Here is a 27,609-nt window from a genome sequence, read left to right as displayed (position 1 = left end):
CTGGAAAGAAAAATTTTTTTTTTGTTTTTTCTCATGAGTGTAGAACTATTTCTTTTCCATTTTAATTGTTTAAAGCATTTAAACAATTTAGGGAAGTTTTTAATGTTTTGATGTTTTCCCGTGTTTTTAATGCTCAGTTGGAAGCAGCCAGAATGGCTGCGGCAACCCAGACAGATGGGCAGAATACAAATATCTTCATCATCATCATCATCAGGAAAAGGTTTGGGTTTTTTTTTAAAAAAATCTGAATGTGATGCCTTCGAACTGTCTATATAGCTTTATGGTTGGAAAAATATGCCTCATTCTCTGTGATAGCATCAGTAACCAAAAAATAGCTGGTGCTCTCGATATTGAGTTTTAGTCTCTTAACTCCCTAAACATTTAAGATGGGTACTGCTCAAAATCTTAGCAACTGCTCTGTGAAACTGTTGTACTTTTTCCTTGTTTTATATATATTCATGCCTTTTAACTTATTTCTCTCTCGTCTGAAATTTTTTTTGGGGGGGGGGCTATTATGTTGGAGTGATCTTACTCCCAAACTCTAAAAATTATGCTGAGGTTCGATAACACACATTATTGCAAGAACACCCACACCATATTCTCCCACACAGTAAAAGGCTGACAGTTCTGAGTCAGTGTTTGTTGCCAGCCACTTGTCAAAGTTGGCATTTGTAGATCTTATGTACCTAGAGACAGGTTATCTAGTTTATTTTACCATATTTCAGTGCTTCTCACAGTAGAAAACAAGGGTTAACCCTGTAGTTTGTGTTCCTGTTTGGGATTTTCACCTAGGGGGAAAAGGTAGAGTAAAAGCCCACAAACCCAAGGAGGAATGAAAAGCAGAAAGAGTTGGGACCAGCAAAAGGCACTCACAATGTACATGCTACTACTAGCTGAAGCTGAACCCATCTTGTGTGAGGAACTGCACACATTGGCACTTGCTTTCAACAGGTATGCTTAATGCACACACAAAAAGAGAGAATATTATTCACATGGAACAGTTGCCCTGTGTGTGTTGTACTTCTTTCTGTCTGAAGCTGCTTCACCCATCTTTTTGACAGGCTTTCCTTTTTATGCACATGTATGGAACACCACAAATTACCAAGAATGCTCTGGTGAGAAAGCAGCTTTCGTCTTCTGGCATTCCTGGTGGATGTTACTTCGAAGGGTGTCAATAATCACTATACCTTTCTTCATTTGACTTTAATGAAGTAGTATTTCAAATACTTATTTTATTTCCTTTTATCCCAGAGTCAAGATTAGACAGGTAAATTTTGAGTATTTACCAGTTTACTACAATGCCAATATTCCAATGTGGGGTTTTTTAACCGCTACAAATATAGGTCATTCCTCACAACCTACCTCACAGTTCCATATATAAATATCTGGGTGATTTTAAATAACATTTAACAATTATATTTTTTTTATTTTAAAAAAAGCAATAATTACTTGGCACTGTGTTACTGTGTGTTCAAATTTAATACAATTCTGTTTTTCTCTAATTTTGTACCAGTAAATAAAGTTCAGGTATTTTTTTTAACATACTACTTTCAATAGATTATATCCAGGAATCCAGTCCCAGATGACATTCTAATGTTACCCATTTAAAAAAAAAGTATTTAAGCCCCAATGGTAATGAAAGATGGTATCACAGTACCAAAAAAAAAGAAAGAAAGAAAATTGCAAGAAGCTCTGTATGCATTCCATAGGAGAAAACAACTACCTAGTGCCAAATCATTAAGCTAGAAATATACATTTGAGAAGAGAGAAGTGCAGGCAGTTAAGATAATTAATTTGCAACAACAGACAGGCAAATTTCTATTTTAGTTTCCTCATAACTCTGCCATCTGATTAAGGATACATAATCAATTTTCACGTGAAACAATTTCAGACCCCAAAATATTCCAGGGAAAGGTTTTTAAAAAAGTTTGCCATTCGATCTAATTTAAGAGATCATAAGCAAGATATAAAGACACTGATTTCAGAGTTCTTACAATATAAAGACACTGAACAGCATGGGACAAAGGCAAAAGGATGCAAAGATAAATCACTACAACCACATGATAGTAAAGAGCTGTTTGTCCAAAGGTTCTCTCGTGCTAAAAAAAGTTTCCATCCATGATGAGCTACAGACAAATGCCGACAGCATTATAGCAATAACCCAAGAAAAAGCTACTGGAATTACCCAACTGCCTACTGGGAAGGAACGATGTGACAGACAGGCTATTCGTGCCCTTGTTTTGTTTGCTGAGAAGTGGTCCAATTAAGTAGTCAAATATAGCCACATTTAAAATATCTAACAAAAGGAACCAGAACAAAACCTAGCCCTTGGGTCAAAGGGCAGAGACAGGCCTTTCCGTGTCACACAGCTGAATGAGTTCAAAGATTGGCAATAAAGGAATGCGAGCATTGGAGCTGCGATGGGAGCAGGCTCCAGAGTTTATCTAACCGTCACACCGAGTTTCTCAAGCACACGTACTCCCTTCTCCTGGTATTCTTGTCTGGTCATCCAGAAGTTATCTTTGTCTTTCATGATGTCTGCTAGAACTGCACCACCAAGGAATACCATGTGCTTTCGACGAGGTGGATCTTCAATACGAATCTTAAATTTCTTAACGGGAAAAGATGATAAAGCAGCATTACTAGAGGTTATGGAGCAAAGCTGTGAAACCTGTTAAGAATGGCAGAACTGGCATTCAAACAGCTCTTTCTCTCTGGATGGTCAATGACTACAGTACTGGAATATTAGTAGACACCATGTATAAAAGAGCTATAGCTTGGGAGATTATGGGAAACATTGCAAATTAGAAACTGAACTGTAGTTCCAATTTTGTCTTTTTCTAATGGATTTATCTGAACTTGTAGCCTATTACATTAAAAAAACCACCCTGATATATACCGTATTTTTCGCCCTATAGGACGCACTTTTCCCCCTCCAAAAATGAAGGGGAAATGTTGTGTGCATCCTATGGGGCGAATGCAGGCTTTTGCTGAAGCCTGGAGAGCAAGAGGCGTCGGTGCGCACCGACACCCCTCACTCTCCAGGCTCCAGGAAGCTATCCGCAAGCCTTGCGCGCCCAGGGGGAGTTCCCCTGGGCGCGCAAGGCTTGCAGGCGGCAGCCTGCAGCGTGGAGCACGGGGCGCCCTCCAGAGGACGCCCCATGCTTCACGCAGGTGTCCGCATCCTGCCGCCTGGCGCGTGGGGTGCCCTGAAGCAGAGCGTCCCTCGCGCCGGGCAGACATCGGCCAGCCCCACAAGCTCGGGGGACAGCGAGGAGGCGCAGCGCCGCCATCCCACTGTTCCCCGACCTGGTTTTGGGGGGGAAATAAAGGGAAATTTTTTTTCCTTTATTTCCCCCCAAAAAAGTAGGTGCGTCCTATGGGACGAAAAATACGGTACATAGATTACAAAAAAGCAGATTTAGATAGCAGGAGAATCTGTAAACTATCTTTATGTGGATGCATTTGGCAACAGAGGGGAGCATTCTACATTTTGCCTTATTTCCCTGAAGTGTTATAGCACAGATTAGACCTCTAATCTATTCCCCCGGCTTTGGGTTTGGCTCCCTGTAGAAGTGGACTCAAGAGTACCAGCAAAACATAGCATGCCTTGTATTCTCTGCTCAGAAGGTTTTTCCTTATGTTCTGATCCAGAACAATCACAAAAGTAGTTGTGGACAGAGATACCAAGAGACTAGTTTATAATCAATGACCTTATCCAATATGCAAGCGGAGTATAATGCAGATGTCTAATTATATATATTATGCCACTGAAGTATTATGTAAATATTAGAGTATTAAAAATGTTAATATATAGGCTCTTTAAAGTTCTGTAATTGGTAAGCCACTGTATTTTGGAAGATCTATATATGACATACTGTAGAGTTGCAACCCAGTTTGCACAATTTTAAACCAGTTAATCAGTTTTAGTCAATTAACCTGCATATACACAATGTCTGTGAAGCAATAATATTTTTGATACATTTAGATGCACACAATTTAGGAGGCATTCCTCCTCTGTCACCTACATTTTGTATAAACACTTGTATTAAAAATTGTGCTGTAAAAATATGCTGCCCAACCAATGCCGGTACTCTTACGTGATTAATCCATTCACATTTAAATCTAATCTGTTACAAAGTTATCCCATAAAGCAGGTAGCTTTATACTATAGAAAATTAACTGATGCTAGTAAGAAAGAAATCAAGGTTGATCCCACAAACGTGAGGTCAGCTCACATGTAATTTTGAGAACACAGTGGTGTTTGGTATTTCTGGAAACCTGTACAAAAGCCCAGCAATTTCCAGAGGGTCAAAGATTTCATGTTAGAGAGTGATCTAATTTAGCAGGTTTATTTTACTTATTTTCAGTAAACCAAGCTAAAAACTTTGAAACTGCCAAGATTGCAAAATAAATTGGACAATCAGTAGCCATTCATTGGTACTAACAAACTCATGAAACGGAAGTTTTCCTGCAGAAAGATTGAGCACTGGAACATTTTCTAATCTACGCCACTGATGTGGATAGGTCAAAGCAGAGGTGGCTAATCTTTTTCTGCTCAAGGGCCACATTAAAGGTATGCCACCCTCCAAGGGCCACATTCCAGTATGTGTGCACACTCATATAAACACACATATATACATGCTCTCAGATGTTCTTAAAGAGGAACATGGAAGCAGTGCTTCTTCCCATTTGCTAAGCCTCTCTGAGAACTTCTAACAAGGACCCTGCACCCAAGGGAGAAGCTGCCCCTCTGCAACGGTGAAAAGAGGCAGCTTAGGAGACCAGTGGAGAGGCTGAAACCTGTCCAGTATGACCAGCACAATACTGGGTCCATGCCGCCTGCTGGGGGATTTTTAAATTTTCTCTTGTCTTAAGATCATTGTTGGGAAGCTTCAGGAGCTGCCAGAAATTCCTTCAGGGGACTGTATACAACATGCACCCTGGCCATCCTGGGTTAAATAATTCTTTTATGAAGGATGAAGACCACCTAAGAGCTTCAGGAAACTAAACTTCTACTGTATGTTATGAAATGCACAACAACACAAAGCAAAACCAGTTCCTCCTCATTGTTCCAACTTAGTAGTTCCTCTACTGCAGGCATGGCCAAAGTCCGTTTCGGGGGCCTAATCCGGCCCACTGGTCGGTTTAATCCAGCCCCTGTGGCAGTTTATTTCCTGGGGTAAAATGCTAAAAAAACCTCAACAACTTCAACCCTAAAAGAAGCGCAACAACTTCAATCCTAAAAAAGGTTAACAACTTGGGTCGGCCCTCAATGGCCCTTCACTTCATCAAATCTGGCCCTCTTTGAAAAAAGTTTGGACACCATTGCTCTACTGAGATGCCATTCTAGAGAGAACTCTAGAAACTTCTTCACAGTGTACTTAGTACAATCCAAGACGCTGAGCAGCTTAAACCAATTTCACAAACAACTGTAATCTCAATGTGAAGTTGATTATTCAAAGTTTACAAACTCAATCCTGACGGTCCCACGCTATTTTTGACCACCTTGCTCCCTCTAGTGACAGTCCTGTATATAACTTAGGATTTATTTGAAGGCTACTTACTGAAAGTTTCTCCACATCACCTTTCAGGACCCGTTCCAGGTAAAGCTGTTTAAGTTCACGTTCCAGTCGTGAAGGCAGCCCTGGGTACATCGTGGAACCTCCAGATAACACAATGTGCTTATAGAACTCAGACCTAAAGATGAAACACACTTCTGTAAACAATGAGAGTGACTGCAGCAACACCAGTGTGAAAGACATGTTTTCACTTCCAAAAAGGGGAACAGGAACCAACATTAAAGATGCAGTAATAGTCCCTTAAACATTCCCATTCAGGATTGACTTTCTGCAGCAAGACAGGAGTTGTAAATGCTGTACAGATGATTGGTAGCCATTTCTGCCTAGTCTTTGAATCTTAATTGTATTCTCATATACTCATCTCTTTAAACACAACATCCATGCAACATCAGGAAATTGTCCGTCCCATCTTCTACCTTCACACAGATTTGAGTGTGCTCGTTTTTCCTGGTCCTACCTGGTGTCAATATCAGCAGCTTGGATGGTATTGAACAGCAGTTCAGCAACACCAACTCCCTCCACATTGATCAAGTGAGGCTGGAACAGAGCTTCTGGCGCCTCAAACCGTTCGCCACCAACCTTAATAATTCTGCCATCTGGGAGCTATGGAACAGAACGTCTGGTGTTACTGATAAAATTACTGTTAAATTACTGATAATAAAAGTTTTTTTAAAAAATAAATAAATACTGATAGCGTTTAGATAAATCACTGGAAACCCCTCTAGCAGTCCCAAGTTGGTCCAAATGTGTGATGGGAGGAAAGTTAACAAATCTCATTTTGATGGACTTGTAGTTTGGGCTCTATCTCCACTTGAATTCTAATTCTAATTATTAAATATATATACCACCCTTCTCTGAAGATCTCAGGGAGGTTTACAAGAGAAAAAGACAATATAAAAGCACTAATAAAGTTAGAACAAAAACAAAACAAACAATTAGCCCCCCCCCCAAAAAAAAACCACATGTAAAAGGTGGTTTTATTCCAGGAGTCTGACTGCTCTTTAACGCCTCGCTTACAGCCACCATAGTGGTTGTTGTGTGGCTTTTTCTCTGACTTCTGACCAGAAAGCACAACTGATGCAAGACAGGCTGTTATCATGACCCAGTATTGCGTCTCCTGGCAAAATAACACTCCAATCTTCTCCCTCTTCCAGCTCTTAATTTTAAATGATATAATTTTAAAATTACATCACGCCTGTCGACAAATCCTCCAAGGTGTCTTACAACAGTTTAAAAAACAACAAAACACAACCCCAACAAGGTAGCTGAGACAAAACGAGGCAAAAACAGAGGCAGATGACCATTAACTGGAAGCATTTGCTTCCTGCTCTTTCCAAGAAAGTGGTTAAATTGTATGTCTAAGGTAGTTAGGAGCATAAAAGACATGAGTTAGTCAGACAGTGATAGGCAAATGGCACACCAAGTGGTAATGTCTTCAGATGACTCATCAGCTTTTATTAAGCCTTAAGGAACATGTTTTCAATAGAATTTGGAACAAGGCAGCCCATTTGAACAATGAACACTTTAGAACAGGGATGTCCAACGGGTCAATCGCGATCTACTGGAAGATCCCCGTGAGGTTTTGGTAGATCACGGTCGATCTCTGGCTCCCTTTCCTTAGCGTCGCTAAAACTGACTCCTGCCCTGCCCCCTCGCCCCGCCCTCCATCGTTGTATGATCTCTGGAAGGGAAGACGGAGCTTTCTCTGTGCTGCTGTTTTCATCCATAGAGATGATGACGATGATCATTACTATTATTATTATTATTATATTATTTATATCCCGCCCATCTGGCTGGGCTTCCCCAGCCACTCTGGGCGGCTTCCAAAAAAATATTAAAATTCTGTAATACATCAAACATTAAAAGCTTCCCTAAACAGGGCTGCCTTCAGATGTCTTCTAAAAGTCTGGTAGTTGTTGTTCTCTTTGACATCTGGTGGGAGGGCGTTCCACAGGGAGGGCACCACTACCGAGAAGGCCCTCTGCCTGGTTCCCTGTAACTTGGCTTCTCGCAGTGAGGGAACCACCAGAAGGCCCTCGGCGCTGGATCTCTGCGTCCGGGCAGAACAATGGGGGTGGAGAAGCTCCTTCAGATATACTGGGCCAAGGGCGTTTAAGGCTTTAAAGGTCAGCACCAACACTTTGAATTGTGCTCAGAAATGTATTGGGAGCCAATGTAGGTCTTTCAAGACCGGTGTTATATGGTCTCGGCTGCCACTCCCAGTCACCAGTCTGGCTGCCGCATTCTGGATTAGTTGTAGTTTCCGGGTCACCTTCAAAGGTAGCCCCACGTAGAGCGCATTGCAGTAGTCCAAGCGGGAGATAACCAGAGCATGCACCACTCTGGCAAGGCAGATAGGGTCTCAGCCTGCGTACCAGATGGAGCTGGTAAACAGCTGCCCTGGACACGGATTTGACCTGTGCCTGTGAGTGACTTCACTCCTTTGTCCCTTGCCTTTACCCCCCCCAAAAAAAACAGAAGTTGCCCCTCAAAAAGCTTTTTTAAAAAAAAAACTCCTATAAAAACGGCGCTTTTCTATTCCTCAACAACTTTGAGCTGAACCCCCCAAAAACAGGGATAGATCACTGCCAGTTTTTAATTCTGAAAGTAGAACACAGTCACTTGAGAGTTGGCTACCCCTGCTTTAGAAGAAGAGGCTTCACTCAAATCAGCATTTGAAGTAGTGCCTAAGTGTATCTGAAGAAGTGTGCATGCACACGAAAGCTCATACCAAGAACTAACTTAGTTGGTCTTTAAGGTGCTACTGGAAGGAAAAAAAATTTTTTGTTTTGACTATGGCAGACCAACACGGCTACCTATCTGTAATCTGCCTAAGTGTGGTAGCTTAAGCCTGTGACATACTCACCGTGTAGGACTCAACTAGCACAGTAGTTTCCAAGGCCAGTTTCTGCTCCTGTTCAATGTTGTAGCCCACATAGCACAGCTTTTCTTTAATCATACGAACAGTCTCAAAATCAGCGGAATGGTTGAAGGCATATCCTCGTAGTAAAAGCAGCTGGCATAAAAGTAAGTTAATTAGTGGCAAATCTGAAAACTGCTCTCCCTTCTACATAGTGTAAGGCCACAGCCTGCGTGGGGGTTATGTTCCAAGAATTGTGCCTAACCCAAAATTGCATCTAATAAAAACCCATTGGGTTCAATGATGGTTGGGACTGCCAAAGTCATTTTCTCTGGAACCCCGACCCCACCCCTAAAAAAAAAAGCCACACATGTAAAGCTGAATGCACACAAGTTAAATGCATGTAAGTTGCAGGCTTACTGTATAGCTTTTTAAAATAAGCAGGCTTCTGAAAGACAAGCTGATAAAAGCATGACTTTTAAGAAAATAATCAAATTACATAGGTTAAGGGAACTGAGTTTTCAAGTCCAGCAATTTAGTTTGCTATGGACACGTGAAAAGGTTAAAGGGTACTGGGAAATGATTTATAATGAATTGAAAAACACGTTTAAGTATAACTTTCCCAAAAACAACAGAGTCCTTTTTGTTGGGGATAACCCAGACTGAAATTCCCAGGTGTCAAAAATGTATGATCTATTATTGAAATGGGAGATGAAGAATAAAATAGTTAAATCAGTAATGTTCCAAGGATCTAGGATGTAATATAGAAATAAACGTGTGGGGAAAGTTATGGAAAACAAATTTGAAATTTACTGCTTGTTATGTTATAAAAGAAAATATGAAAATGATGTATAGATGGTATATAACACCTAGTAAATTGGCTAAAATGTATAAGAAGGTTCGTAAGAACTGTTGGAAATGTAAACAGGCAGGAGGATCCTTTTTCCCATATGATGGAATTGTAGGAAAGTAAGGATGTTTTAGAGGATGATATATGATGAGGTAAAAAATATGTTTCAAGTGATTATACAATAAAAAACACCCTACAGAAGTTCCAAAAAAATATGATTAAATTGTTTATGTACGTTACGACAGAAGCAGGGATTTTATATGCTCAAAAATGAAAGGAAGAAGAAATTCCCACAAAAGAAATATGGATGGGTAAGGTGATGGACTATGTAGAAATGGCAAAGTTAACAGCTAAAATTAATTGATGACCGTTTTGTGGAATAATGGAAGCCTTTTTTGGACTATTTAAATAAATATTATAGTTTGAGGAATTCGCAAGCAGGATTTTAATATGAGCAACAAAGAATTAGGACTTACTGTAATACTGTTATGACCTAAGAGATAGACAGGGTGCAACAAAGGGCAGAAAACAAAATCATCATGGAAAATGTATATTGTGTATTGGGAGTGTATATGTGGAAAGTTTTCTTTTTTCTTGAAAACAACAACAACATGCATTCTGCTCAGATTCAACACCACTAGCTTACCTTGATGAGGTATCTGGTAATATCTCTACCAGCAATATCTAGTCTTCTCGTGAGATGAGGAAGAGAGAAGCCTTCATAGACTGGACAAATATGAGTAACACCATCTCCAGAATCCACAACAACACCAGTCAGTAAACCTGAACAAGAATAATGGCAAAAGCACATGAGAACATGTCAATATGGATCCTGGTTTTAAGTCTAGGAAACAAAACTAGCCTTGGTCTGTATGCTGGGAGAAGGTCAGAGGAAAGCATGAGCAGATTCTCCTAAATCTCTCTGTGTCTTGTGACACAGACAATGAAAGTATAATCCTGGAAGAGTTATCTAGATTGGGGACTGGGACTGTCACTTCTTGAATAGCTTATTCCAGAAGCCTGTGAAACTAACATCATGATACAGTGTCCACATTGAGCAAAAAAGTAAGTTAAATTTAGTTGTGTTATTATATTTATATCCCACCATATGAAGATATCAAGAATGGCTAGTGTCATTCTGCCTCAAGATGGAAAGCATGCTACTATAACATCTTAGGGCTTTCACACTACAGCGTAGAAATAATTATTATTCAAACTATTAAAGAAGACATTTGGGCACATTCCTAGTGTCGTTTTTTACACAGTCTTCCTTTCTTTTATAGGCCTGGTGCAGATTGCTTTTGCTTATTTCCTTCAAGGAAACAAAGGCATCACAGTGGAAAATACCAGCTAGCATTTCAAATGTGTAACCTAACATACTGAGCCACGAAAAATATATACTGTCATTCTCCATGTATGAAGGATGGTCCTGCATACATGGAGAATGGCGATATATATTTTAGTAGCTGAGCATGTTGCTGATAAGAGTCGTTTTTTCATATTCTTCACAATGCAAGCTCATTATAATAATCATCTGGCTTGAACAACTTTCATCAAGCATGCATCATGGTTCCATTTGTATTTGGATACAAGTTTTATTTTCTTCAGGCTCCAAAAGTCAAGCTGTCTTCCTCTAGTCTCAGTAAATGAAGCGGCCAGTTGAATAGGCTTTCGAGCCTTTTCAATCAATACATGAAGTAGCTTGCTTCCATAAAAAATTATTAGTTTGACCCAAGAGTAAAGCAACATGCAGTTTCAGTCTAATACATGTCATAGTGTTCTCTCTGCCCTAATTATGAGCTAGCAGTAGTCTCTCAATTAGCAATAGAAAAGAGTGCACTTTAGAGAACAGAAGTACTACTAGCTATGCTTTTTAGCTACTAATTAAAGTAGGGATGGGTGGCCCAAGCCACAGTGGGCAGAGCTGCCTCATAGTCACTCGTCAACAAACAATACAAGCAATACAAGCAATATTAGATAGCACTGCAATTCTTATTGCATGATATACATGTTTAGTACAACAAAAACAAAATGTGTACACTTGTAAATTCTCTAATATATTTGAAATCAAATGAACACACATGTGTCAATCTTTGAAAGTCTGTGGAAGTATAATAAGTCTATAGTTGAAACAACGTAATAGATGCTATCCTGTGGGATAATTGGTAAAACCTTTTTAGGTGTTAATTGTGCCGAAGTAGTAATTGAATAACAACGTAGGACAGTGATCCCGGATGATCTGACTGTTTTGCTGGAATCTTCTTCAGCACAACCCATAGATTAGAAAAATGCACATGGAGCAGTGGTCATGAGGATATGTAACATAGTCACTCGTGGCACACCATGAAGATCTCCTTGCACAGCAATTAAGCTTGAACAAGGCCTCCAAACCACATTGTTTGAGAAAGATACCATTAGCTAGGGCTGGGATGGCTAATTTTGCTAATACATAAATAAATCTTAAGTACAAAGTAGCATTTACAGTAGCAGTCGGCCAAGGTGGGGCGGCAGTTCTCACCCAACCTGTATCTTTGTTGCTTTCTAGTAGGTAGAGAGAGAGAGAGGTGAAACAGCAGTTAGGTTCAAATGCACCAGAGGAGACAATCCAGTACTCCCAATTATGCATTTGTACCAATGTCTTGCCCCTCCTTCCAGTAAACACCAAAAAGAAAATGACTGGAGTTTGAGTGGTGCAGCCTCACCCAACTGACTGCTATTGAGTATTTACACTTACCTTGTGCATACAGAGTGAGAACGGCTTGAATGGCTACATAGACCCCAGAAAACTGGTAGGTTTCAAACATTACCTGGAAAATGAAAGTTATCTCTTATTTGAAGAAAGCACAGTAAATTTCATAGGTTAAGTCAGTGTTTGACAAAGCACTATTTGGCAACTTCATTATCTGTATTTGCAAAAAAAGTGTGGTTTACAGGTCACATAAAGATCACTGCAAGTCTCTCCACCCCTCAAACATAGAAGCAGTCCATACTTTTAAAAATTCAATGTAGAAAAAAATTGATTTTATCTTCTGAACATTTAGAGCAGGGGTCAGCAACCTTTTTCAGCCGTTGGACAGTCCACCGTCCCTCAGACCATGTGGTGGGATAGACTATATTTTGGGGGGAAAAGAACAAATTCCCATGCCCCACAAATAACCCAGAAATGCATTTGAAATAAAAGGACACATTCTACTCATGTAAAAACACGCTGATTCCCGGACCATCATATAGCTCATGGCTCATAGTTGTTTGGAAGTTCAAAAAGTTGTCATAAACTTAACATATTTCAATTCAGTTAATATGCAGCACAGAACAAATGAGTTGCTTTTTGATGTTGAAAAATTGTCAATATTTAACAGACTGCTAAAACTATTTTTACAGACTACTAAATTTCTAAAAGTTAAATTAGAAGTGTTTTCAGAACACAAGTTATGAAAGGCCTTCCATCTAACACTATTAAACACTTTATATCTATCCCTACTGGTGCATTATATGCTGTTCCTACCTTTAATTTTTTTGGTTTTTTAAAGTGCATTTCCTTCCTGTTTTCTCATGGTTACTGAATTATCTTGAAATGCAAACTTTACTGATGTTCCAAGCCAGGATTTGCTCTAGGAAAGTGGCATACAAATAAACTGATGTTCAAGATTCTCCATCTAGGGCATGGGTAGGCAAACTAAGGCCCGGGGGCCGAATCTGGCCCAATTGCCTACTAAATCCAGCCCGCAGACAGTCCGCGAATCAGTGTGTTTTTACATGAGTAGAATGTGTCCTTTTATTTAAAATGCATCTCTGGGTGATTTGTGGAGCCTGCCTGGTGTTTTTACATGAATAGAATGTGGGCTTTTATTTAAAATGCATCTCCGCTTGTTTTAACAAGGCCTAAAATGCTTTTTAGGACGTGGATGGCGCTGTGGGTTAAACCACAGAGCCTAGGACTTGCCGATCAGAAGGTCGGCGGTTTGAATCCCCGCATCGGGGTGAGCTCCCGTTGCTCGGTCCCTGCTTCTGCCAACCTAGCAGTTTGAAAGCACGTCAAAGTGCAAGTAGATAAATAGGTACCGATCTGGTGGGAAGGTAAACGGCGTTTCCGTGCGCTGCTCTGGTTTGCCAGAAGCGGCTTAGTCATGCTGGCCACATGATCCGGAAGCTGTACGCCGGCTCCCTCGGCCAATAAAGCGAGATGAGTGCCACAACCCCAGAGTCGGTCACGACTGGACCTAATGGTCAGGGGTCCCTTTACCTAAAATGCTCTTTAGCATGCAAGAATAAGCCAGCATAGGGAAGTAAAGAAATGAAGGACAGATTACTTCACTGAAAAACATCCTAAGCATTGAAGGATATCTAACTTTCCACTGCCATTTCAGAAGGTTCTGAACACAGGTAACTTCATGATCCTGGATAAAGCCTGTTTTCCCTGCCCCCAAACAGAATATAACTCCTCCTGCCATAATATACTGCCACCTGGGCTTTCTCAGACAGAAAGTAGGGTCTGCTCCAAGGTACCTACCTCCACAATCTTCTCCCTGTTCTTTGTTGGATTCATAGGAGGCTCTGTTAGAAGTATTTTACAGTTTTTTGTGTCAATGTTAAGTTTTTCTGGTCCAAAGGTGTAGTCCCAAAGGTGTTTCATATCATCCCAGTTCCGGACAATGCCATTCTCCATGGGGTAGTTAACTTCTAACATGGACCTCAGCTCACTTGCTTCATCACCAACCATAAGATCCTACAAGTTACAAATGAAAACTGGCAAATTAACATTTTCCAAAACCATTTTTTGAATTCAACTCTTTAAAAAAACTATAAAAAGAAGCTGCTTTTATTATTAAGTCTTACAATACAATGGAGAGGGATAATACTTACATGTTTGAATGAAAAATATAGCAAGGTATTTAAAATGAAAGAAACACAGTAGGCACAACTCTACAAACAGCTATGTACATAAAAATCAAACGGAATTTGGGGAAAAGAGCCTAGTTTACATGTAGATTTCTAGACCAATACATTCAACTTTTTATTACACATTTATATATGAACAAGTCACGTGATGTGGAATTGCACACAATAATAGGTGGGCTTAGCAGAATAAAATTTCCATGCATGTTTCATGTTTTTGTGCACATTACTAAATGGGAATAACGAGTGCTGCACAAGCATAGAGAACAAGTAGCAAAAGCAAATAAGGGACTGCAAATTCCACACTGATTGAGGAGAAAAAAATAGAAGTTTTATATTAGTCAGAAGATTTCTGCAATGTGCACCACTTATTCAAAGTCTGTAAACTATCCTCCACAAACATATGAACTTCATTCCTAACTTAATTTTGATTTATAAAGACATTTTTGAAATGATTAAGCAACTCTGATCTATTTTGAAGTTACCAAAAATACTTTGCACTGCAAGTCAGTGATGGCAAGTCAGTGATATGGCATCATTCTTGCAATGAACACAGGCATAGAAAAAGTTTACCTCTAATCTATTTTGTGTCCTATCCCATCAATATCCTAACTAACACGATATTAAAAAGGAACAAAGTTAATTTTTTTCTCATGCTTCAAAACAGGGGGAGATTTAAACAGTAAAGTCCCTTATTTTTCAAATAAAGTAACAGATCTCCAGCAACTATGGAGTATTTGAGCCTAAATATATCTGTCATATGGGGAACTTACATGAAAGAGGAAAAGGCATCTTTAAAACCAAACTGAAATCCTCCTCTAAGCAGGATTTTAATATTGTGCTTTTTAGGATTTTTTTATTGTAATTCTGCACCTCTACTATAGCTCTTAACTTCATACTAGCTGTGGCTGAAATAGTCTGCTGAAGATAATTCATTTAACAAATTTAGAAGCAAAATTGCCTGAAAGGTAAAGAGAGTATATTCAATGTATCACTTTACCCCACTGCTGCCTTGGTCCTATTAATGCTACTTTTAAAATACTATTTTTTCAATCTACATCAGGGGTAGTCAACCATTTTATACTTAATGCCCACTAATGCATCTTTCTTGATGGTAAAATTTCCTTACTGCCCACCAGTGCCCACCAGGAGCATTCAGCTTGTACCGTAGAACCCCCTACTGCCCACCCAGAATCCTGAAGCGCCCACTAGTGGGCGGTAAGGACCAGGTTGACAACCCTTGATCTACATCAAACAAGAGGAGCAACGAATCACACAGCTTTTAGCACATGCTTCAGACATGATCTTGAAGAAGCATGTTGAGAATCCTGTATTCAATTTAGAAGAACAAATATTAAATATATGGCAACATGATGACACAGAACATATTAAGGGTAGATTCACACATACAAGCCAGTTAATTTTTCCCTCGAGTATCCCTAGAATGCAGGACTGCATGGGGAATCGTAGGAAGGTTCGCGTCATAGCCATGATTTCTGCATCTGCACTTTTGGGAACCGCTGTATTAATGAGATTGTAGAAATAGCTCTATGTGCGAACAGTTCACCACCATTTCACACACTGCATTTCCCCATGGGGGTTGCAAGAGGAATCACCAGAAAAAAAGAAATGGCGAGTTTGCATGTGTGAACTGACATTATTGGTTTTAATACTCTCCATATAATATGTCTTGCCTACATAGCAGACAAGATACAAGTAGTTTTCGATGACTCATTTTTGTTATGACTCAGCAAGTGGTTTCTAGCACTGATACTGACCTTCAGATTCCTTGCCTCTACAGGCAGCTGCAATTATTGGGGCATGTCACATCTGCAAGATGTGTACAATAGCTTTAAGGAAGTACTAGCTACTGAATGAAAGCAATGAAGAAAGATTAAAATGGTTATGTATTCAGAACATAAGTGGACAGGACATGAAAATTATAAAGCACCCCAAAAAAAGAGGCTACAAGGTCCCACCAAGCAAAAGAGTGGATGATAGCACAGGGACGCCTCACTTACCATCTTTTTGTTATTCTACTTCAACAGGTCAAGAAAGATGAAGAAAAGGCAGAAGCAAGAGAATCAGAAGAGGCCTAAGTGAAATCTTTTTTTTTTCAAATTATTTCAAGTATAAACAACAGAACTAAAGCAGAAAAAACAGATGCACGGACAGGTGGAAATGCTCCAAATTCTGCATACTTCAGGGCAAGTGAGAATAAGTCTACTAAGTTTAAAAAACAGAACAAAGAAACCAAGAACCGAAACAGAAATAGAAACAAGAAGAGCTTATTTCCATGCATGCAATGCCTGATGTTTTGATTTTCATCAATAATGCACTACAAGTATCCTGGTGTGCCTGCAATTTTGCTATGCAGGACGGCATTTGTCATCCCCCAAGAAATGACTATTATCCTTTAACCACTAAAAATATATTGAATAATTAATGTGTTATTCATTTTGACTCAAAATGTGAAGAAAAATAAGGATGAAAAATATACATACAACCAGATAAATGTTAAACACTGCATGCTTTAATTCTCTAAGCACATTGCTAATTCGAAAGCAAAGAATAGAATTTTTCACTGTTCTATAGTGCAGTAATCTGCATTTCTGTAGACAAGCAAAATTCAAGTACTAGTATAATATCTATACAATGGCTATTTGTCACTAATCTAAGACAAGGAGCCCACAATATCTCGTGTCACTAAGGAAAGCCATTAGCTTCAAGTATACTAGATTACTTACTATATTTCAATGTAGAGCCAAGGAGAGCAGATACACCTCCATCTCTGCCAGAAAAAAATCCAGACTGTACCATGCAGCCTACTTTCATCCCCTTAGAGCGAATTTCCTGCTATCAGTGTTTCAGAAGCTTGTTTCTTGGTTGGGAGTTTGGGTTAGGGAAGAAAAGGAGGAACTGCAACTATAGTTTATTACAGTGCAGTTACACAAATCTTTAAACCAGTAGGAGTCAAAGAGACTTTCAAAGGTGTTTGAAATGTAAGAACACTAAGCATTGTGAGAACTTCATCAATAATAGCTGGGGTCAAATTTGGGGTGTTTTTTAAAGTGTTTTATAATGTTTTGAAAAATCAAATCTTTGGCAAAGTTAAGTCCACTAAGCTGCCCAAAACACTACAATTATTCATTTTTATATTTTTTTTAGGGCTACCCCAATGTGCACATATAGTCCAGGCAGCCTAAAGAGGCTAATAGTTTAGTTGGTGGTTTTGCATGCATTGATGCTGCTTCTGCAAAATTTTGACTTTTGTAGCCACTTGACAATCACCCCTCTTTCAGTGCCCTACTTTGCCCATAAAGGTAACTCCAGTTCAGAAACAAAACCATAGCTTAGCATGAATGAGCAGTGTGCCGGTATGCACTGTTCAACTGTGCCTTGCCTGCCTGTGGCAAAAACAAACTATGAAGTTTGGCTAAACCAAGAACAAACCTTGGCTTCAAGTCATGGTTTTTCTGGAAAAAAACAAACCACAAGTGCTGGTTTCCCTTTAATACTGAGCCCAAAACTCATGGCTTGTTTCTCTCTGAGGTACACAAGCTGAAACCAGTATGATTGATTGTTCATGACAAGCCATAGTTCATTCCTGATTGTAGATTACCATTATGTGTGAAGTGGGCCATTTTCTGAATATCACTTAAATGAAAATTATGTATTTTGCATATAAAACAGATATCAAATTATGCAGCCCCCAATTTCTTCTTTGCTGTGTTGTTGCAATTAGCATCTAGGTTCCAATAAGTATATTCTGGAAACTTCTGTATCATTGTGTATGTTGAAAAGACAGTTTAGAAATCTGATCATGCTCCTTACTGTTTTGCCTATTTATATGCCAGGAAAAACTGAAACGGTGTGGAATGTCTCTATGTGACACCCCACTTTTGCTTTCAGACGAAGAAAATGAGTGCTGCATGACTCAGGATCCCTCATTCTTAGAACCTGCTTAAGCACAATTTGCTAAGGATAAAGATCTCACAAGGATGCAAATAACCAATGCTCCCTTTAGATGGGGAAAGTTTCAGCTCCAAGCTCACATTCTGTTCAGGTCAATCTTTCAGGGGCAACATGCCACTGGTGGGCAGGGGCCAGAGCAAAGCAATGAATATAAATGTTGCCTTCATACAGAAGTCTAGTTTCTACACACTCACACACCTTTGTATTCTCCATCCAAACAAGCAAGAACCATTATTAGAGTTCACAGGCTCGTTCCCATTAGGCAAAAAACACCAAAGGAGGATGCAAAGTACGGCTAGGAAGGGGTGTTGCCAAGGGAGATGGGATGTAGGTGGAGAAGAGTAGGATCTTGGGAGAATCCCAAGGATCAGATTGAGAGATCTGGAGGGGCCCTTTTGGCCCCTGAGCCCAAGGCTCACACCTCCGCTTTGAAGTTTCAGCTGGTGCCCAATATGTAATGCCAGTGCATTTCATATGTGTGTAGGGCAGCTAAAAATGTGGGCTTGGGCCCAGCATGCCTAGAGCAATCCTCTCCCAAAGCACACTTTCTTTGTAATACCACTCATTAGCCAAGTGAAAATCACACAGATGTGGAGGCTGCTCCCATTAACATGCAGGCCTGGGCATCTATGAGCACTGTGAAACTTATTAAAGATGGATTTTGGTGGCCAGAGCTGGGTTAAACCAGGTGAGAAGAGCTATCTCATCCTTCGAGTTTTCTTCAGCCTTGCATAGATGTGTTTTTTAGATTACAGGAACACATGAATTTGCCCTATATCTAGCTAGAACGTTGGCCCATCTAGCTCTGCATTGTCTAGACTGACTGGCAGCAACCTTTCATGGTTTTAGACAAGGGATAGTCATAGCTCTACCTGGAGATGCTGGGGACTGAACCTGGGCCCTTCTGCAGCCAAACCAGACAATCTGCCACTCAACTACCACCCTTTCCCAAAGGTGAATCATCTTCCCCTTGCCTTCAAGACTGGACATGAATAACTGAATTGCCTATTGAGTAGAATGAGGTCTTAATCCAAAGCAGTAACAAAGCAGAATCTAGTCAAGTAGGATGGCCATCGTTCTTCTCTTCCTAATGCCTGCTAAGTATTTGTGCTATTTGGCTACAGAAAATTCTTGTGGGACCTCTCAAGTTGGCAGTGCTAATATATTGTTTAACTCTTGATAGTATTAATACTCGTAGTAAAAGCCAAGGTTTCTCTAAAATTGTGCTAGCCAATCACTGTTATAGTTTGAAAGTAGGTGCAGACTTTGAACATCCTTGCCCCCCCCCCCTGCCCATGCTTGGTGTGTTCTCTTCTTCTAAGCTGTTTATCTGTTTGGGCATCGTGAGGAGGAGAAAACAGAACTGTTTGTTACGCTATCTGAGATGTTGTAAGTTGGCCAGAAAAGAAGAATGAACATGAGCCTAGACACAGAATGGAGTAGCAGACGGGAAAACTACACATGATCCTAGACAGTGAAAGGAAATGGAACTGCTGTCATATACCACAAGTTATAACTACTCCACTAAAATGAAGGTGACTGACAGTGCTCCAGTTATATTGCATGAACAAGATTGGACAGAAATCTGTGTGAATTACATGGATACAAGGTGGTACTGCCTGTTTGTAATCACCCCCTTTGCTTTTAGAAAGCTCTACCCCACCCCCATGATTTGGTTTTACTTAAACATTCTGAGGCCCGCTTGTCTGATATCTCCAATTCCACCATGTTTCCTTGTGGTTATGTAGTTGGTTGAGGAGGGCAATTTGGGCCATAACCTAAGTGAACAAAGCAACATGCAACTTTCTACTGATATCAACCCATGTTATATCTTAAGCAAATCTCACTTTAGCAGGCTCTCTGCCTGCTACCCTCCACATACTTGATTTAGTCTGATTCCCCTGCTATACCTCAACATAATAAATGGGGCAATGCCAGGATCCCCAAACAATCATGACTCAAAGGAAAGGCTATTTTAAACTCCAACAGAATGAGTCAATAGGAATAAAGGTCTTCTGGAATGTCACAGAATAAATATTATACCTAGCTTATCTGTTGCGCTGTCAGGGTCGAGAATGGGAAGCAAGAATGTCCTGAAAATTCCCTTCCTGTGAGCAGATTAGGCTGAAGGAAAATGACTGGCCCAAGGTGATCTTTCATGGATGAATGGGTTTCAGCATGGATTCCCCAATCTTAGTCTGACACAATAACCACTACTGTACAAAATATTGCTATCAGCTCGCTTACTTACTCACAATCGTTTAAAAATCTACAGTGGACGCTCGGGTTGCGAACGTGATCTGTGCAGGATGCACGTTCGCAACCCACAGCATTTGCAACCCACAGCGGCGTGTCTGCCCACGTGCTGGTCGCGATTTAGCACTTCTGCGCATGTGCGATCGCCGAAACCCGGAAGTAACCGGTTCCAGTACTTCCAGGTTTCGGCGGGTCCGTAACCTGAAAAAATGCAACCTGAAGCGTCTGTAACCCGAGGTATGACTGTACTTAAATAGCGCCATCAGTGTATTTTTGTCAATAAAGAAGCCACATCTCAGTTTCCATTTGCACTGATTTAACTAGATTATCACATAATACATTAGAAGAAGTTATCCAGAAGGGAGAGGTAGCACCCCAAAGTACCATGCAAAGGACTTAAGTTCTTTAATAGTACCTTGATTTCAATGTTTCCCACTTTGGTAGTTGAACGAATAATTGGTCTTCCAACCAAAGCTGGGAAGATGTGTTCTGGAAAATTGGATCCTGCATATCCGCATTTCACAAACTGAAAAATAAAATAAAAATCATTCAAGTTAATTTGTTGGCGCCCACATACATTCTAATAGCTTGTTGATGCTGTTCTGTTACTTTAACATAAAACTACAAGTTAAAGATAGCTGGACAAATTCCCAAATAAGCACTTATCATTTTAAGTTAAAAATGTTCTCATGAAGGAAATGCTGGAAATCGTGAAAAGACAATTACCGTATTGGCCTGAATATAAGCCACACCTTTAAAATTGGAGGGGGGGGGGAGAAAAAATACCCGAATATAAGCCGCTCCATTCCTTGCTGCTCCTGGCTGTGAGGGGGGGGGGGGAGCCACGCTGTGTTGCCGGCGGCCTTTCCCCTTCCTCGCTCTCTCCCTTCCCGACCTTGGGGGAGAGGACAGGGGAATACGCGCGGGGTGGACACCATTTTGCCGCACTCCTGGCGCTGTTTGCATACCGTAAGGTCGCGAATATAAGCCACACTTTAACTTTTCATGGTCAGAATTTGGGGGGAAAGTGAGGCTTATATTCAGGCCAATACAGTAAAGGAAAAATACACATAGTCCAGTTTCATCTGGTTATGTATATTAAAGTCTGCTTAGAGATTTAGATTTATCCATGGATTCTGCACTTATGCTGATAGAAAACCTCTGAATGCATGAAATGTCAATTATAAAAAGGGCAATAAATTCTTGCCTTGCTGATGGCTGGATACACTTCAAAAAAACCAATCTAAGCAGTAGGGATTTCCTTAGGTTTGCCAGTATCTATAAGACATAGAGCTGCTGGAATTCTGTTACTTGATGTGAAGTACCGTACGTAAGCACGGTGCACTAAACTCAGCTTCCTGAAAATCCCAGCCATCATTTTTTTTAAAATGCTCCAAATATTTTATATGTAAAAAGATGCTTGAAAGTTGTGTAGGCAATGCCTGATTAAATCTTTGAAACTGTTTAATAAGTCCAGTGCTCTGGGTGGCCAAATATAACCCCCCTAATTATTAGCATAATCAGAATGCATGTCCTTGATTTATATAATTTATGCATTTTTTATCTCAATTATTTACACCCCGCCTTTCAGAATATAAATCCTTCAAAGGTGGCTTACAGGAAACACTAAACTACATTTTAAAAATTAAGAATGTTAACAGTAATTTTCTTTTTAAAAAAATAAAAAAGCAACAAGATCCTTCCCACAGTTGGTAGTAAAATAGCACTGTGATAGTGAGGGTCCCACTATCTTTGTGGAGACTTTGCCTGTCTCTTGGAATTCTTCCCCCAGAACAGATAATGGTGGCTCATCCTGGTTTAGGCTGGGAATCTTGGAAATGATTAACCATCGTTTCCAGCTTGCACTTAACAGGAAGCTATGGTCAGCTATGGGCTTACTGGTTTGTTTCCCTGCTCATGTGAAGTGAAAGCAATGGGGGGCTGCATGCTGGTGCACAGAGCTTCCCATTCAGTGGGAAATTGATTTTTATTTTATTCTACCAGATTTATATGCTGCTTAGTCAAAGCCGTTAAGCAGGTTACATAAAATATCCAGATACAATCAAACAGAATTTGTTCTTTAAAAATTCAAAATATTTAAAAGTAGTTTTTTTAAAAAACACATAATAAAATACAATTACATATTAAAATACTTGTCAAGTTTGCGTATTTAGGGAGACTTCCCTAAACAATAATGTTTTTAGCAGGTGTTGAAAGCAGTTCAGCAAAGTTGCCTGCCTAATTAATATCAATGGGCAGGAAGTTCATGTGGTGCTGAAGGCAACTTGACTTGACTTTCTCTCAATGCATGTTGAACGAATCTTGTGAATTATGTTTTCCAGCCATGGCTTATTATATCCTGCACAACCCTGCAGGGTGTGTTGAGTCATGATCTCAACACAAGAGTGTCAAAGGATATTTATGATTATTTCAAAATGGTTATGAAAATCTATAGACTTTAGAAAAACACAAAGATTGCTCTTCGATTGATTGTGAAAGATCTTTTCAGTGGAGGAGATCATTTGGGAACCTGTTTCTCTCCATTGTGCTGCAAAGTGTTTATTTTGCACCATAAATAGCTTTGGATTTGTGTAAAAGCAGCCTATAAGTGTTTTAAATGCATACACCTCATTTGTCATTGCTCTTCATCCCCCTCTCTCTAGCTACATAAGCCAATCTTCAGTAAAAGCATTTTAGATACTAGCTTTTATACATGTGTATGCTGCGAAAAAGCATTTAAGTGACATGCTGTTTTGATATGTGGCGTAAGGTGCCCTGATGTCTATAGAAAACCAGGGTAAAATTAAATATAACAAAATAAAGTAACCAGGGAAAGCTTTTAACCTATTATTTAGGTCTCTCTAATATTAAGTTGCCTTGATTTTTTAGCTTAAAGTCTAAGTATAAATAATTTTAATTTTAATTAAGTAAATGAATAAAACTGGCTATTTCAGCTTACCGCAGTGCTGAGCACATTTGCTAACTATTTGCCTCTTCAAAAAGAAATACAGCACTAAACCAGCTAACTTCACAATTGTACATATAGACATTAACATAACCTTTTTTAAAAAAAACTCTTTTAGGAAAATCTGCTGGGTTTATCTACTGTATGCTTTACCATATATAGTTTCTTCTACACGCTATGTGGTTATGACTGGCTCTCTCACTTCCTGTTAAGTCATCAAGTGGTAATAAATTGCTGTCTATAAATATTGCTTCAAATGGAAAGCACAAATGTTTGAAAAATAGGTCTTCTCGTTAATATTAAATGGCATTATTCCCATCATAATTTCCAGATAAGGTAGACTTCCTTCATTTTAGTTCTCCTGATGGAAGAATAAGGTTTTAATGAGAATACCCAAACCTGAAGCATTCTGCCATTAATCCAAAAACACTAAACTGAAAACTCAGTTTTGAAGTACACCTGCTGATGTTGCTAACACTGCACATACTGGAAATATAAACATGTTCCAATTGTTGGTGAATGACTGCTTTAGAAGAAAATTCATCTTCTGAAGCTGGCATTTTAGTTAGGCTGAAATCCCATTGGTGTCAACAGGGTGTTTCCTCTAAATGCAAACAGCAGCTTCAGAGAAGGGATGTTAACAGGATTCCTTCTCCATGCCTGCTGAGATCCTGACAATTATCAGCTCCCCCCCCCCACTTGCTATCTGAATTTTTTTAAACATACATGTTAAAATTTAAACATGCATTTAATGTCACATCTAACTTCACCCTAAGGAAAGCTTGAGCTTTTTAAAAATATTTATTTGAAAAAATAAATTGTGAATGTGTCAAAAGTTAATAAGCCTCTGCAGTTGAAGGCTGTATCCTTCTGAACTTCAGCTGCTAGAAACCATAGAAGGAGGGAGCGCTCTTGCGATCAAATCCTGCTAGTGGATTTCCCACAAGCATCTGGGTGACCACTGTGAGAACACAATGTTGGACTAGAAGGGTCACTGGCCTGACCCAGAGGCCTCGTCTTATGTTCTTAATGAGGATTTACATATGTGTTCAATCATATGTGTTCAATGAGATTTACTGCCAATAAATGTGCATAGGACTTACAGGCTCAGGCTGCAGATAGAAAGCATACAATTTTTCATCAACAAAAAGCAGAAGCAATAACCAAAGTGAAGCTTTGCCTTACATTCCAAAAAATGAATGAGCCCTCTGTGATACAGAGAAGCCAGATTTCAAACACACACATAAAGAATAGTCACAGTAAGCATCAATTTTATAAGGGGCCATTACTCACTTGCAAAGAAAGTCATTACACTTCAGCATTATCTTTAAAGTTGTATTTTAAACTCTTGCAACCCTCCGTGGGAGCTTAGGGTGAACGATAGGCTAATAATAATTCCACCCCAAAGCTCAGGCCACTCATCGCTCTGCAGTGAGAAATGCTGTAACAGCGGTACCTTCAGTGGTACCTTGGTTTACGAACTTAATCCGATCCAGAAGTCCATTCTTAAACCAAAGCGTTCTTAAACCAAGGTGTGCTTTCCCATAGCAGCGGGGGACTCAATTTACAAATGGAACACACTCAACAGGAAGCGAAACATGTTCTTATTCCAAGGCAAAGTTCACAAACCAAAACACCTACTTCCGGGTTTGCGGCGTTCTTAATCCAAGTTGTTCATAAACTAAGCTGTTCTTAACCAAGGTACCACTGTATTCCCTGCCACCGTACTATCAGCAATAAATCTATACAGGGAGGGAAATGTTTTAATGGCTTGTTAGGGAAGAGTACAAAAAATGATTCTAGCCTCAGGCTGAAAAAAAGGCGGTTAAGTCTTCTGACTTCAATATTCTACTTTTGGTATTCTCAAACTGAAAGACCTTTCGTTAGAGAACATATTTTTAGAGGAGGGAGGAGTCTAGGTACTATTATTAGTACTGCTGATTCTAGGCCATTCAAGGGGGGGGGGACTGAAACCAGCACTCTGGTGTCTTGTTTGAATGACTATGAAACATGAGGGGTGGGACACTGAAGCAAGCAATACAGTATTTCTATTGTTTTACTTGATCTAGGGGGCCATCTGACACACACACCCCCGGCTATGCCCATGTGAGCACATACTCACCTAAATATAATAATAATTTTATTCTGTATACCCCACCCATCTGACTAGGTTTTCCCAGCCACTCTGGGCTTTTACAGCATATGTAAAAGCATAGTAAAACATCAAACTAAAAAATGGGGAAAGAGTCACAACAGTGACACACCTAGAGAACAGATATGGGGTGGACAGGTAGGGAGGGGAGAAGTGGCGTGCAGCTGTGACAAACTGTTTGAGGGGACAGCCAAATACAAAGAAAGTAACTCAGGTGCCAGTAGATGGCAAAATGTTAGAAAAGTGGTAGGAGTGTGCGAGCGATTGAGAGACACTCATCCAACTTCTGTCGGATTGTAATCCAACAGAACTGGAATAAAAGTGACCATGGGACTGATTCTGTGCCAGCGCAGCACAGCATAATGCTTAGAGTGCTGGACTAGGACTTGGGTGATGCAGGATGAAATCCCTACCTTGCCAAGAAGCCCACCTCGGGCCAATCACTCACAGCCTAACCCACCTCACAGGGTTGTTGTGAGGATAAGATGGGAGAATGTGCCGACGCCACCTTTAGCTCCTTGGATGGAAGTGTGCGATAGGGATGCAACAATTCAGCGAAAAAGCGAAAGAATTCGTTTAAAGAAAGCGTGACAGTATGAGAGGAAATGCTTAACTTAGGCACGCGCGCACCTTCCGCAAGTTAAATGGGAGGAGAAAGAGGAAAGATCATTCTAGCTGCTTCTACCAGCACCTCAAAAGGACTCAAAGGCTTGCAGCTCATTGATGTTTAATGGTTTCTCAATGGTCACACCGACCATTGTCTCCCCACCCCTGCCGTATGCTTTAGAGAAGTTCTTCTTTTTTAATCTGCAAGCCACCTTGAGTCCTTGTCAGGGGAAAACTGCAGAGTACCATATTTTTCGCTCTATAAGACGCCCCAGACCACAAGACGCACCTAGTTTTTGGAGGAGGAAAACAAGAAAAAAAATTAATTCTGAATCTCAGAAGCCAGAACAGCAAGAGGGATCGCTGTGCAGTGAAAGCAATCCCTCTTGCTGTTCTGGCTTCTGGGATAGCTGTGAAGCCTGCATTCGCTCCATAAGACGCACACACATTTCCCCTTACTTTTTAGGGGGGGAAAAGGGAGTCTTATAGAGCAAAAAATACGGTATATAACTACAGTGGTACCTCGGGTTAAGAACTTAATTCGTTCCAGAGGTCCGTTCTTAACCTGAAACTGTTCTTAACCTGAAGCACCACTTTAGCTAATGGGGCCCCCCGCTGCGCGATTTCTGTTCTCATCCTGAAGCAAAGTTCTTAACCTCAAGGTAATATTTCTGGGTTAGCGGAGTCTGTAACCTGAAGCGTCCGTAACCCGAGGTACCACTGTATATAATTATTTGAAACAAAATAAAATAAAAAAAATAAAATATTCCTTCCAGTAGCACCTTAGAGACCAACTAAGATAGTTATTGGTGTGAGCTTTCGTGTGCACGTATCTGAAGAGGTGTGCATGCACACGAAAGCTCATACCAATAACTAACTTAGTTGGTCTCTAAGGTGCTACTGGAAGGAAATATATTTTTTATTTATTTTTATTTTATTTTGTTTGGACTACGGCAGACCAACACGGCTACCTACCTGTGTATAATTATTTGGCAGGGTGGGCTAACGCCTTACCTCCCAGACCCCGCACCCACCCCGCCTCTCCGCCTCAGGCCCCGCTCCCCCGTGTGGCGGGCCAGACACCCACTAGGGTTTCCCCTCCGGGCTACTGAGGTGAGGTGGGGAAAGGCGGTTGACGTTCGAGCCGTCAGCCCTTCCCGCCCTCGTATCGGGGGGGGGGGGGAGCTCAGTCGCGGCCGCCGCTCCAGGGAGCGAGGCGGCTCCTCCTCACCCCGGTGCCGTTGTCGCAGACGACCACTTTCCGGCCCAGCGTGTCCATGGCTCCTTCTTCCGTGGCGAAAGGGGCCCGAGAGCGAGCGGCTGAAGTGAAGGGTAGCTTCGCCTCCTCCCCGCGACTCCAACCAGGCCTCTCTCTCTCTCTCTTCCCTCACAGGCAGCCCCGGAAGGGAAGGCGGGGAGGCGGAAGACGACGGCCGTGACCCCGCCGTGACTGACAGGCCGCCGGCC

At 40.5% G+C, this 27,609-nt stretch overlaps 1 protein-coding gene across 3 annotated transcripts; it reads right to left on the bottom strand.

Annotated features, from left to right (window-relative positions):
- Positions 1-1,217: 1,217 nt before the first annotated feature.
- On the bottom strand, positions 1,218-27,523 carry ACTR2 (actin related protein 2). 3 transcript variants are annotated; one of them, XM_083606666.1, is made up of 10 exons: positions 27,374-27,523; positions 20,835-20,945; positions 16,210-16,224; positions 13,803-14,018; positions 12,027-12,099; positions 9,939-10,075; positions 8,449-8,598; positions 6,040-6,185; positions 5,568-5,700; positions 1,218-2,611 (listed from the first exon to the last, which is right to left on the bottom strand). In XM_083606666.1, exons 1-10 carry the CDS (start codon positions 27,419-27,421, stop codon positions 2,441-2,443), a joined length of 1,200 nt encoding a protein of 399 aa, XP_083462792.1. In that variant the 5' UTR covers positions 27,422-27,523; the 3' UTR covers positions 1,218-2,440. The 3 variants fall into 3 exon arrangements, with proteins under 3 accessions (XP_083462792.1, XP_083462793.1, XP_083462794.1); XM_083606667.1 differs by lacking the exon at positions 16,210-16,224; XM_083606668.1 differs by lacking the exon at positions 27,374-27,523 and having other exon boundaries at positions 16,210-16,227; positions 20,835-20,934.
- Positions 27,524-27,609: the final 86 nt, after the last annotated feature.

Source organism: Podarcis filfolensis (assembly GCF_964270895.1).
Source record: "Podarcis filfolensis genome assembly, chromosome: 3".
Classification (NCBI taxonomy): domain Eukaryota; kingdom Metazoa; phylum Chordata; class Lepidosauria; order Squamata; family Lacertidae; genus Podarcis; species Podarcis filfolensis.
This window is presented reverse-complemented; position numbering and strand designations above follow the sequence as displayed.

Bases quoted from the DNA above. Each gene is read 5' to 3' on its own strand.
- ACTR2 (XM_083606666.1), bottom strand. From the start codon at position 27,421: ATGGACACGCTGGGCCGGAAAGTGGTCGTCTGCGACAACGGCACCGGG. The intron at 6,186-8,448 runs GTGAGTATGTCA...TCTGTTCCATAG, and splicing joins TGCTAGTTGAGTCCTACACG to CTCCCAGATGGCAGAATTAT. The intron at 2,612-5,567 runs GTAAGTAGCCTT...TTTCCCGTTAAG, and splicing joins GTGATGTGGAGAAACTTTCA to AAATTTAAGATTCGTATTGA.